The sequence below is a fragment of the Bos indicus x Bos taurus genome, chromosome 25 (genome assembly GCF_003369695.1).
Source record: "Bos indicus x Bos taurus breed Angus x Brahman F1 hybrid chromosome 25, Bos_hybrid_MaternalHap_v2.0, whole genome shotgun sequence".
Taxonomy (NCBI): Eukaryota; Metazoa; Chordata; class Mammalia; order Artiodactyla; family Bovidae; genus Bos; species Bos indicus x Bos taurus.
The window spans coordinates 13,443,200-13,455,420 of record NC_040100.1 but is presented as its reverse complement, the minus strand read 5'-3'; the positions used below and the strand labels follow the sequence as shown (position 1 = coordinate 13,455,420).

The 12,221-nt window shown below is 48.8% G+C and overlaps 1 protein-coding gene across 5 annotated transcripts in view; it reads left to right on the top strand.

Annotated features, from left to right (window-relative positions):
• CALN1 (calneuron 1) overlaps positions 1-11,921 on the top strand; it is a 532,935-nt gene extending 521,014 nt beyond the window's left edge. For 4 of the 5 annotated variants that reach the window (XM_027526973.1, XM_027526978.1, XM_027526976.1 and 1 more), the window contains exon 6: positions 4,408-11,921. In XM_027526973.1, coding sequence (XP_027382774.1) covers positions 4,408-4,535 — 128 coding nt within the window. In that variant the 3' untranslated portion in view covers positions 4,536-11,921. Of the gene's footprint in view, positions 1-311; positions 875-4,407 lie in introns of those variants that run through there. The other variant, XM_027526977.1, reaches the window with a different exon arrangement.
• Positions 11,922-12,221: the final 300 nt, after the last annotated feature.

Below are 12,221 nucleotides of genomic sequence, written 5' to 3'. Positions count from 1 at the left end.
CGTCCATGGGATTTTCCAGGCAAGAGTACTGGAGTGGAGTGCCATTGCCTTCTCCGACACCAAAGTATAGTGCAAGGCAAATATCTGATAGCCAAAGACAGGCATTCAATTATCAACAAGCATAGCAATTAGCGCCGGGTTACACTGCTGACCGCACCAAGTGTTTGAAGTGTATTTCCTTTTAACTAAAGTTTAAAAATTGAGACAAATGAAAGCAACGTGTAGTTAACATTCTCTTTTTGGTAAGACTAAAGCATTTTCTTTGTATCTTTCTATGGCTGCACTTTTCTATTGCTAAACAAATGATCAAGAATTTGTACAGAACTTTGGAACCTCCATGTTCGAATCAGACCTGGGTCCAAATCCCACCGTTTTCATTTGTCAAATGATCTTGGACTCTACTTCTCCGAACGTCAGAGCCCTTGCCTACTGAATGAGGATGACGTACTCAACTCTTTGAGGACTATCGCTATCAATTCTGCCAGGACATCTATAAAGCACCTAATGTGTACGTTGCCCACTGATGTGGGTGTTCACTAACTAAAGAGTTTTTTCAAGGTTTACAAAGGGGAATTAGAACTCACTGGGCACAGACAACATCCCAGTACCTTCCTATGTTCTTAATCCTCACCACAAGGTAGGTCTTATTAACCCCCATTTTACAGATGAGGAAACCGAGGCCCAGGGAACTTGGCTTGCCCAAGGTCAAACAGCTACTGTGTGGGATAATGTAATTGTGATTCAGATTTGGGTCTGGCTCCAGAAGTCATGACTTTTTCACTCTGCCACACCACTTCCCTGCGAGTGACTTCCCTGATGGTCCAGTGCTTAAGATTCTGCCTTGCAGTGCAGGGGACACAGGTTTGGTCCCTGGTCAGGGAACTAAGATCTCAGAAGCGGTGAAGCCACGAGGCCCACATGCCACAACTACTGAGCCCGGACGCCACAACTGGAGAATCCGTGTGCCTCAAGCAAAGATTCTATGGGACCCAATGAAGATCCTGCGTACTGCACCTAAGACCTGACACAGCTAAATAAATACATGTTTTTAAAGAGAGTAGAGCAATTATATTAAAAAAAAAAAAAAATACTGGATGTGAAAGGAGTCTCCTTCTTGACCAGAGTCTGAAAATCAGACTCCAATGATGAGGGGTTTCAGAGCGACCCAGGCGTGACCTGGAGGCTTCCCTCTGCTTACAGGGCTCAGGTCTGGATCCAGACTCATGGCCTCAGGAACCAACTATTAGGTCCCCAGGCCTTCCGTCCTTTCTTATTTCTCCCCTCCCACGCTTTGAAGGATTTTTAGATCAAAGGTGCAGCCGCTCTCCTGGGGGATAATCCTATTCCCTGTAACCTTGTTTTCTGGGTGTCCTTCACAAAGCAGGGCTTCCGCAAAAAATCCCTCCCTCAGCCCAGTCACACAGTTTTTCTTTCCCTTAAGCCTTCACCAGCCCTCAGGACAGGAAGGTAGAAGTCTGCCTTCCGAAGCATTTCTATGCTGAGGAGCAGCTCAGAATAAATTAGCTAGTCCTCAGAAAGTGTGAGATGCGCCACTTCCACATCCTCATCTTATTTTCTACTTGGGTCCCTTCCTTCCCAAACGCTACCTCCCTTTTCCTTCCTGAGGGCTGCTATCTTTTCACGTTTTGCCCATTCCTGGGGGCAGGCACATCTCCGCACCAAGGAAATTTTCTTCCTCCAGGTAAGAACTTTTAAGATTCTAAGACCCAGGCATGATGAGCAAGTGGTAGAGAACAGAGCCAAAAATACTTTCAATCACCCGAGGGAAGCCCAGTGGGCCCAGAAGGATTAAAGATAACAAGCCGAGGCCTGATAGACAAGGCAGAAATAGCCAACAGGTCTCGGGGAGGAGGGTGACAGAAGCTGTGCTGGGAGTGCTGGGTCTCTGTGGAGTGCGGCTTGCTAGAGGAACTTTCTGGTGGATGTAATTTTTAGAGGCCCCTCAACGCCTTGTCTCAGGGGAAGCTAGAAACATCACACGCTACCTGCTTCTTCTCTGCTATTTCTAGGGCTTTAGATGAGCCATTGAGTGTCAGGGAGGAGAGGAACTTGAACTTTTTTGCAGGTTTTTTTTAAAAGGTATGTGGACCCTACTTTGACCATTTTCTTTTGCCATGCTTCTTTCTAGCAGAGAGTAATTTTAAGGGAAATTATATTTTTTTCTCCAGTTAATTTGGCCTAAAGAAAAACCAACGTACAATAGAATGTCTAGCAGAAGGACCCCTTTGCAAAATGAAAGCTAATCTGAAAATGTTCTTCTGTCCTGGTCTTGGGTTTCCACAATACCCCCATCCCCACGCGCGGACACACACACGCATTCACGCACATAAACATATGCAGTCCTCCGGTCCCCAGCAACTCAAACTCTCTCAGACCTTTGGGCCCCACCCAGACCTCCTGAATGAAAAGCTCTGAGTAGGGGAGGGCCCAGAGATTCCTTAGTCACCTGGTGCACGTTTACCAAATCGCTTCAGCGTGTCCAGCTCTTTGTGACCCCTCGGACTGTAACCTGCCAGGCTCCTCTGTCCATGGGATTCTCCAGGCAAGAATACCGGAGTGGGTAGCCATGCCCTCCCATGTTCAACCCAAGGATTGAACCCCAGTCTCTATGTCTCCTGCATTGGCAGGTGGGTTCTTTATCACTAGAGCCTGGAGAGCTTATTAAAAACACACATTCCTGGTCTCCAGCCCCAGAGATTGGATTCAGTCATCCTATGGAGGGGCTGGAGAATTCACATTGATATCAAATTCCCAGATGGTGCTGATGCTGCTAATCCAGTGAGTAGCCCTGAGGTAGGTAGCCTTCCCACCAGCCTCCCAGGAAGGGGTTTCTGCCTCACAGTAGGTGGGAAACTGTGTATAAACACCACTGCAGGACCACGAATGGACAGGGAAGGAGGTGAGATGAAAAGAGGAAAAAGGAGGGAAAGAAATTCTGTCATGGGAAACAATGCCTGGAGGAGAGACCTGTCCCTCTTTTTTTCAAAGCTTTTCCTTTCTTGGGACTTCCCTGGCAGTCCAGTGGTTAAGACTCTATGCTTCCAATGCAGGGGTTTGAGTTCTATCCCTAGTCAGGGAACTAGGATCCCATGTGCTGAGCAGCCAAGAAAAAAAAAAAAAAGCGTTTCCTTTCTTGTTATTTCCATTTCCCTATTTCTGGTCTATATTCGTAAACCATATTTGTTATTGCTTCCTGATCAAGACCAACTAATGGTTTCTTGTGGGTCTTATAAAAATGGTGACACAAGACCTCGCCCAACAGAAAGATGAAGAGAGTGCCACCCCAGGAGCCAAGGTTAGACCCTTGGTGCCACAGAATCTGGGGGCAGGGACACCCTGCCTCCAAAAAGTATGAGAGGAGTTCGTGCCTCCCTGCTTCATGCTGTCCACAGTGCTCATGGTCCCCATGTCTCAGATCTCATCAGGCACAGGGTCACCTGGGTAAACATGGACGATCACTGGCCCAACTCTCATGCATGCATGCTAAGTCGCTTCAGTCGTATCTGACTCTTTGCAACCCTATAGACTGTAGCCTGCCAGGCTCCTTGGTCCATGAGATTCTCCAGGCAAGAATACTGGAGTGGGTTCCCATTTCCTACTCCAGGGGATCTTCCTGACCAAAGGATCAAACCAAGTCCCTTATGTCTCCTGTATTGGCAGATGGGTTCTTTTACCACTAGCGCCACCTGGGAAGAACCCACTTCCAGAGTTGCCCATTCAGTAGATCTGCGGGATGCAGGGGTGGCCTGAGAATTTGCATTTGAATAAGCTCCTGATGATGCCATGCTGCTCACCCAGGAACCCTGCTCTCGAGACACTGACATGCATATTCGCCATAATGCTGTAAGTCGCTTAGAGTCACTTCAACCATCAGCCACCCTAGGAACAATCCTAGGGAAGGTAAGTGTCTTCCAGCCCCGAAGGAGTCTGTAGCGAAGCACTGGAACCTGGTTCTGTCTGTACCAGCTGCCTCAGACATGGGAGACTGGTGCTCTGCAAAAAACGGGCATGGCAGGCCTGAATGATGCCTTCGGTGAGACTCACTCTAAAAGGTTGCCTATTTCCTCCATTGCTGTAGCTCCATTATCGCATCCAGAAGCCTGTACCTCCCAATGAACATCACATCTGTCATGATTTTTGTTCTAGAAGTTTTGCCACCTCCTACCACCTGCCAGGACACGGGATGCCCAGTGTCCTCCCAGAGCTGACCTGGAGATGCTTTGTTGGAAGTGACCAGTCTTCATGCTGGGGGCTGGTCCCTGGGTTTGTTGAGGAAGAGGTGCCCGGTCCCCAACCCCTTCTCACTGTGTCGTTTTTCTCTCCCCTCCCCACCCTCTCTCCCTGCCTCCTGACCCTCTGCTCCCCTCTCTCCTCTCCTCCCCGCAGTGCATTCCCAGAAGCAGAACAGACAGACCTGTGTCCGGAAGAGCCTCATCTGCGCCTTCGCCATGGCCTTCATCATAAGCGTCATGCTGATTGCGGCCAACCAGATCCTCCGGAGCGGCATGGAGTAGCCGCCTCCCCAGCAGCTGCGCTCCCGGCTCCGCGCATGTGCTTGCCCCGCGGGCAGACTCGTCCTCCACACAAGCGGATGCGGACGGTGCAGAGCGGCACCGTCTGGCGCAGAACCCAAGGTTGCAGTGCAACCCCGTGTCGTGGCAAACCCACTCCATCCCCTTGGCAGGTACACAAAAGGGCTGTCTTCAATGCTTTAATGGTCTTGTTTCCAAATGCAATAAATAGCCAGGAGTTCCGGACGACCGCTTCAAACGCCGGTAGGACCTCGAAAAGAGAAACTTTACGTTCATCTCGGGATTCCCATGGCAATCCAGGTTGGCGGTGTGAGGGAGCAAGAGAGAGGCTGACCACCACCGCGCCCCCTTCGTTCTCCCCGGGGGTCAACTGGAGACTCCCCCCACCTCCACCTCCACCCCCACCCCAGGGCGACCCTCAAGTCCCAAGAGGCTGACTTCTGGGTTGCTGAAGAAGTGGACGTTCCTGTCCCACCCTGGCTTCCTTCCTCCACCCAGTGGAGCCCCCTCCCCACCCAGACGTGAGGGGAAAGCCATTGAAGGGGGTGCAGCGCCCAGCGGTCTGCAGGGTGCACCCCTCCGCTTCCGGTCTACTGCCTTTTCTACGGGACTCTTGTTGGCAGAGTTGGGGAGCCCTCGGTTTCCGTCGGCACTTGGCTTTCTGTTCCTAGAGCACACCGCGCACCAGCATTTTGGAATCTGCAGAGAGCCTTTCTCCCAGCTTTGCCGCCTGTGCTGCCATTTAGACGACAGAGAAGCATAGCCGTGGGCATCTCTATAACCTGACACACAGACAGACGTATCTATCGGGCTTCTTCAGGTGTGACATCCATCCATCGTCCCTCATCGCTTTACTGCTGATAGTAGCCTGTCCTCCGACACACATCCCTGCCTCTTGGGCTGGGTCGTTTGGGGATGGGGAGGGGCCGCGGCTGGTGGTGAAGGAGGTGTTTGTTGCAAGCCACGCCCCAGCTGTCCAGAGTGATGGAGTCTGAACACATCACCATGTGTAAGAGACCTCTGTAAGTCAAGGTCCTTGTGCGCTCGCCTTTCTCTCATCTTCAGATTTGCTTTGTTAGTCTGTCTTTCCCAGATAGAGAAACACCATCCCAACGGGAAAGATGGAAGGATCCAACGATTGTATTTCATGTAACATGGTCCTGCAGTTGGATTCTGCAACTGACTCATTTTCATGAGAAAATGAAAAGATGTTAATAAGCTCAGCCGACTCCACAAGTAAAACATTTCTGTTGGGGAAGGGAAGTGAAGCCAACCCCATCTCAAGTCTCTGATTTCCAGACTTTTCCTAGTTGCCATATCCACCACCGTCACTCACCCAAGCTCGAGTAGTCTGATTAGCCAGTAATCTTTCGTAGTAGTACTTCCCTTTGTATGTTTCCAAGCTCAGGTTTTGATTTCTGTGGTGGGATTGTCTTGCTCCTCTTTCTTTCCATTGCATCCTAGAGCTACAAGCTTTTCCTCCGTCCCTTTTCCCTTTTCATTCAGTATGGAGGTGCCAGACTCCTCTTTTGCTGCACCAAGTGGTTTTGGGGGTGCGGTGTGTGTTTTGGAATCCCTCCTCAAGCCTCCTGTCCCTTTCTGCCCTCTCCCTCCAGTCTTCTCAGACTTGGAGCACCCAAGCTGTCAGCTTGGGGTCTTCTTCCAAATTACCCCTGCAAGCACTTTGGACAACAGCCCGGGAGCAGCTCTCAAAATTTCCCCACTGCAAATATCCAAAATGAGCACAAGTAGAAATAGGGTTTGAGCCATAGCATGGAGGGAGGAGCAGGAGTCAGCTCCCTGGAGCCTGGGAGGTTGTGAGTGAGTCCCTCTGTGAAAAATGCCCAGGGTCCCCCACATCCAGGCCAAGTAAGGCAGCGACCTGCCCACCCCTCTTGCCCGCCCAGCCCTGCCAGACACTGTGTGTCTGTCTGCCTCTCCTCTCTCCCCTCTTGCCTGACTCACCTCCATCCCTCAGGACCAGACTTCAGAACAAGAACAGGTGCAAATGCAGAATATGAACGCACAGGGCAAGTTCACCGTTAGTTTCCACCCTAAGCAGTTTGCCCCTTCTCTCTCTCTTTTAACTGGACTTAAGTAAAAGGGACTCCATGAATGACTCAGCCATGTCCTCCTGGGGAAAGGGGTATGAGAGACACCAGGTAGACTGGATCCAGACCCCAGGGGTGACTCTTAAAGGACCCTGCCCTATGCGAGGGCAGTGCTGCAGGTGATGCTGGACTTCAGGGCAAAAAACAAAGAGTACTTCTAGAAAGTACAAGTGCTTGTGCCTCCTCCTGGGGGGAAGGGACCTTGACGGATATGAGGGTTAAACCTTAGAGAAATTAGCTGCTGTGTAAGCAAGGAAATCTAGAAAGACACCGACAGCCTGTTTCCCAACAAGTCCTCAGCATCCTCTCCCTAAAGAGGACCCTTTTCATCTCTCCTAGTGACCAGGAAGTAAGTTCATCCTACCCAGGAGAAAATCTAGGAGAAGGTGTCCTAGAGAGGATGACTTCTAAGGATGTTGCTAAGGAGAGAGGGCAAGAAAGATGCCATAGACTTTGATGGGCTTGAAGTTAACCTCCTACCGTGGTAACCTCACACACTGTGCCAGGGCCTGAGTGTGTGGAAACAGCCCAGAGGCAGTGGCAACCTGCAGGCTCTGGGTGCTAAGAGCTGACACCCTGGCAGCTTTGCCTGGATGGTCTGTCAACGGTACTGGGTATAAGATGTTGGCTTCCCACTGTCCCACTCCAAGTCCTGTCCACACCCATGATACTTCAAGCCAGTCAACACCTTCCACACTGTGGGATTTCCTGCGTGCCTGGACGAAGACTCTAGGAGTCCCGGTCCTCCAGTGTGCCATGCGGCCCCTGGCTGGAGGGGACCTCTGCAGAAGCTGAGAGGGAGTAACTCAACTCTTACTCTGTCCTCCCAGTGAGTAGACTTAGGAATCTCCTATGGGGTGGCTGAGTGACTGGCAAACCAAGCTCGGCTCATTCTTGTCCTCTATACCACCTCTTCCTACCACACGAGTGATGATTTGGGAGTCATATGCGTGAGAGACAAGGGGTACAGACCCTGATCCCCAGAGAAGCTGTCTCCCATCACTCCCAGAGCCCCCAGACAGGACCCAGCCCGGGAACTATTAACCGTGGCTTCTGGCATATGTGTGGGTCCCACATGACCACCAATCTGGTTAAAAAAAAAAAAAAAAAAGGGTGTTGCCATGGAAACCCTTGCATTCCACCCTGAGTGTGCCAAGACTCACAAAAATAGGGAACATTTCCTTAAAGAACAAACACCTGGGCTCAGCCTGCTTGCATTCTGACTCCCCGAATCCATAGCCCGCTGGTGGGAGAAATTAGCCTGAAAGAAGCTCTGCCTTTGTCTCTTTTGTTTGGACCTGTCCTTCTATTTGCTCAGGAGAACAGGAGCCAGGTGGTACCTTCCCCACCTCCCAGAGCCCAGAGCAAAGACCCCCTGAATCTGGGCAAAAAGGCAGGAATGCCATCTGGAAAACAAAAAATATTTTAAGCCCATCTTTAAAAGCATCTGTTTGCCTGTTGAGAAGCTTTCCCACAAGCCAGAAACGTGAACTAAAGTGAACTGAGGTTTACATGTGGTCCTCGGCCAGTCCAGTGGTTTCAGAAGTTTCTAGGTGTTTGATTTGCCAAGAACAAGATTTGTACAACATGTCTTCTGTCTTGAAACCTGCTACCTGTCTCAGTTTGCACCTGACGAATGGTCTCCTGTCTGCTGTTAAGCCAAAAGAACCTAATGAAAGATTGCACGCTTATTTTGATAATCATGTCCCCATCCCAACCTCCCATCCACAGAATCACAAAGTGATGTATTGAAGAGCTGGGAGAGAGAAATTTATCCTTTATTCCAAACGCCTTCTCTCGGCTTAAGTCCAGACTCAGGTCATAAATCAAAGAGAGCTTTGCTCGTAACCAATAGCTAGCAGCCTCCCTGGGACAGTAGAGGACATGACCGGAAAAGTAGGGTGTGACCCCCAAGATCCTCAGCATGGCTGGCATGGCCGTGCGTGGCTGCACGCCTTGAAGCCCTGTTCTGCTGTGCTCTTCTGCTCTGCCCCCATGGAAGCTACTGAGTTCTGCTCCTCGAACCATACTGGTCATTTACTGCACTGACTATTTGTCCAAAAGTCTGTAGTGATCGTGTTATTCATTCTATCCCACTAAGATACTCAGAAGGCCTGGAACCCGACTGCAAAAAGAAGGGGCCCCTTTTTCTATAATACCATGATGATACAGATGGATTTGGGCTTCTAAACTTGGGCAATATACTGGTTGTGTTGCCAGGAGGACTGTGGAGCCATCTTCCCTGGAGATCATTTATCTGAAATGAGCTCAGATTTCTCCTTGGCCTCTTCTGCAGTCACGCCAGGGTGAAGAGTTCATAACCTAAAGATCCGGCTCTAGCCATCCTCCACCACCACCTCTACTCCCCCAGAAGGGGAAAAATATCCTTCAGGAACAGAAAAGAAGCATTATTCCACAGCTAAGGTTTTCAATTTGAATTATTTAAAGCAATGGAGAAATAGAGCAGGGTTCAGGCTGCCTCTTTCGGACACTGTCTCCATGACAATTTAAATGTCAGAACTGTTCAGCTTCACTTCTTCCTTCCTTTGACTGAGTCACTCAGGGGACTGTCCTCCATTATGTGGCCTTGTCATAGGCACTTGGTTTGGAGGGAAAAGGTCAGGCGTGCAGACCAGCCAAGCACTTCTCTTAGTGTCCTATGCTCTGTGCTAAGTCCACAGTCATTGAAATAGCCATGGTTTCTAGTGAATATTGGTTTAGGACCCTCTTTATAAGGTCTCAAGAGACCAGATAACAATACTCAAAAAGCCTTGGAGGCAAAATTAATGTGATTGTTGGCTTGAAATATAGTCACAAAGAATCAGGTTCTGCCAGTCCCCCAAAGACAGTCGTCTGAAGTTGGGAAAAACTTGCCAAGTATCCTGCCTTCCTGCCCCTGCCTTGGGTAGCTTATCCATTGAGCACATCCCCCCCCCCAATTCTGTGCCCCCCATATTGGGTGTAGCTCTCATCTGCCTCTTTTCCTTGAGAAAGCTGGCTTGGCTTTCAAACCCATGCTTCTCGCAGTGTTATACATTATTGTTCAAGTGAAACGGAAGTAGAGGCTGGAATTTTCCAGGGGAGTAGAGCAGCAGGATAATTAGGGAGGAATATTCCAGGGAATGTAAAATTCAAGTATGATGTTGCTTCATCCCTGTACCTGGGAGAGAAAAAGTTTTTAAAAGGTGGCTGTGGCTGATCTCTGAACATTTTCCATATACATCTGGTCTACCCTGGGAGCCTAGATGGGCTTGAGTGCCATAGGGCTGTTGCCCACCAACCTGATCCCAACCACATGCACTGGGAGCTTCAAGAGGGGGCTGGTAGCTCACCTTTCCTTGGGGGATGCTGATTTGCCAAACCCCAAAATGCCTTTCCCAGAGTGCTCTGTCTGGGCTCAGACCTGTTGAGGCTAGGAGAGAAGACATTAGTACTGGATATGTAAGCAACTCGGTCAGCCAGAAAGATCAGAGGAGGCAGGGCCCCAGGTGCCTCTGCCACCCACCGGTCAGATAATTCTGAGTGGTTTTCCCTCCCAGCCTCAGTCTTCTCATCTCTAAAACAAGAGGAAAGGTCAACCTGATGACTCAGAAGAGCCCTCCTCTTGTGACTATCTGAAACAAATCAAAGTGAATTCCCACACTTGATAGGGTCCCTATGTCCCCTATGAATTGTATTAAGAACTTTTTTTTTTTTAATACAAATCCCCAGAGGCCGTTGTGATACAGTATCTCTTTTGGTGTCCTTTGTCTGTAGATGAAACAATGCAATGTCCAGTGCGTCTTGTAGACAGGAGGTTTTGTTTGTTCCCTGAGGACTTGCTGATTCAAGGGAGCATCCAAGAAGGGCTTTGTGTCCTGTCTGAGCCAGGGTCAAAATGAAGGGCATGGGGTCACTGTACCTCAGGTCACATGGATCAGAATTCCTGACTAAGGAGGGTAAAACAAAGCCAGATTCCGGGAAAAGATGCAGTTTCCCCATCTGAAAAAGCCTGACTGGAAGTTACTGAGTATAAAGAGCACAACTTTTGGTCATTTCTTTCTTTACTCATTTTTCTGACCCTTGGAACAGCAGTTCCTGTACGTGTGATAGTGGCTTGTAATTATTCGTACCACTGCAGAAGGAAGAGAGTCACGGTCTCTGGGGATTGTTAGGAATTCGATTAACTGTCTGGGGAGACAGGCACCAGCAACACTCCTTAGATGGCTGATGAGTGATGCTGAGCACAGGTGCCTGCTTTAGAAGCGATCCACCCATGATGAAGGATAAAGGGCAGAGAGAGGGCGGTTACAGGGTCCACACAAGTCTCCAGCCCTCTGCCCATGACAACCTAAAATCCTATGTCTCTCTCCTGTTTTTTTCTTTTTCTTTTCCTGAAGTAAATGGAGGTCCCAGTCATTGTTTTTCTAGTGAGCCCCAACTGCTCTTTCCTGCAAAGTCCTAGATTGGCCAGGGAAGGGTCCTCTGAGCTCCTGGTGGAAACTGACTCAAGTCGCCGTCGGCTCTCTCCAAGGAAAATCAAAGAACGCGCTTTCTTTCTAATCTGGGAGTCAGGCTTCGGGGGTCTTTGAATGGCTTCTTAGTGGGGTTTGATTTTCTTTCCCAATTGGAAGTCTAGGAAGAAGCTATTTGTCCAAGGACTCACCAAAGACAATGCCCTTGGAGGAAAATCAGCCCCCAAATCTGGCTGGGGAATGGGTTGGCAAGCTGTCATCTGCTGGGGGTTGGGGTTGTTGTGATCCTAGGGGTCCTTGGAATTGAGATGTGAGTTTTTTTCCAAAGCACAGTGGTAAATGGCGGGATGCAAATTGGAGCACAGATAAGGATTATTACAAGCAGAATGACAAGAGCTTGGCAGATCTCCTATCCAGAATAGGCCACTAAGACTGCAATCCTGGGTCACAATCTTCCCATTTACCTCATTCATATTCCATCTCTTTTATTTTTCCATTCAGTATTCATTGATGATTTCTGCTATTAAATAATGAGAGAGTCAGCAGATTAGTCAGAAGAAAATCTTTATATAAAATGTAAATACTAATATAAATTAACTTGGCATGCAACTTACTGATCTCATGAAGTACATATTATTATTATGTTATCTTAGTGTATAAAGGAAACCTGACTGCCATATTTACCAGATGTTTTCTCTAACCAAACTTGTCTGTAAATATATAATCTGTATAAAAAAAAGAGTCTAATTTACCATTATTTATGCAATAGAAAAGAATAAAAGTTTTTTTTTTTTTTCTTTTGATGAGAGATTCAGCTTGTTATCTGGGGGTGTTATTTGCAAAAGTGTCGTAAAATTCATTTCCATGACCCTGAAGGGCAACCAGATCTGTCTGCTGACTGGCCAGCAACATCACCCGCTTCCAAGAAGCAAGAAGCCTGCAAGAAGCCTGCAAGAAAGCTGCCGGGGATCTGGTCTTTGGCGAGGCTTCGGAGGGGGAATGATTGACAGCAGGGGCAGTAGCTGACTATGGAGCATATGGTGAGAAATAGGAACCAGCTTCCGGCTGGGGAGCAGACAGTCTAATTAAGAAAACTTTGCAGA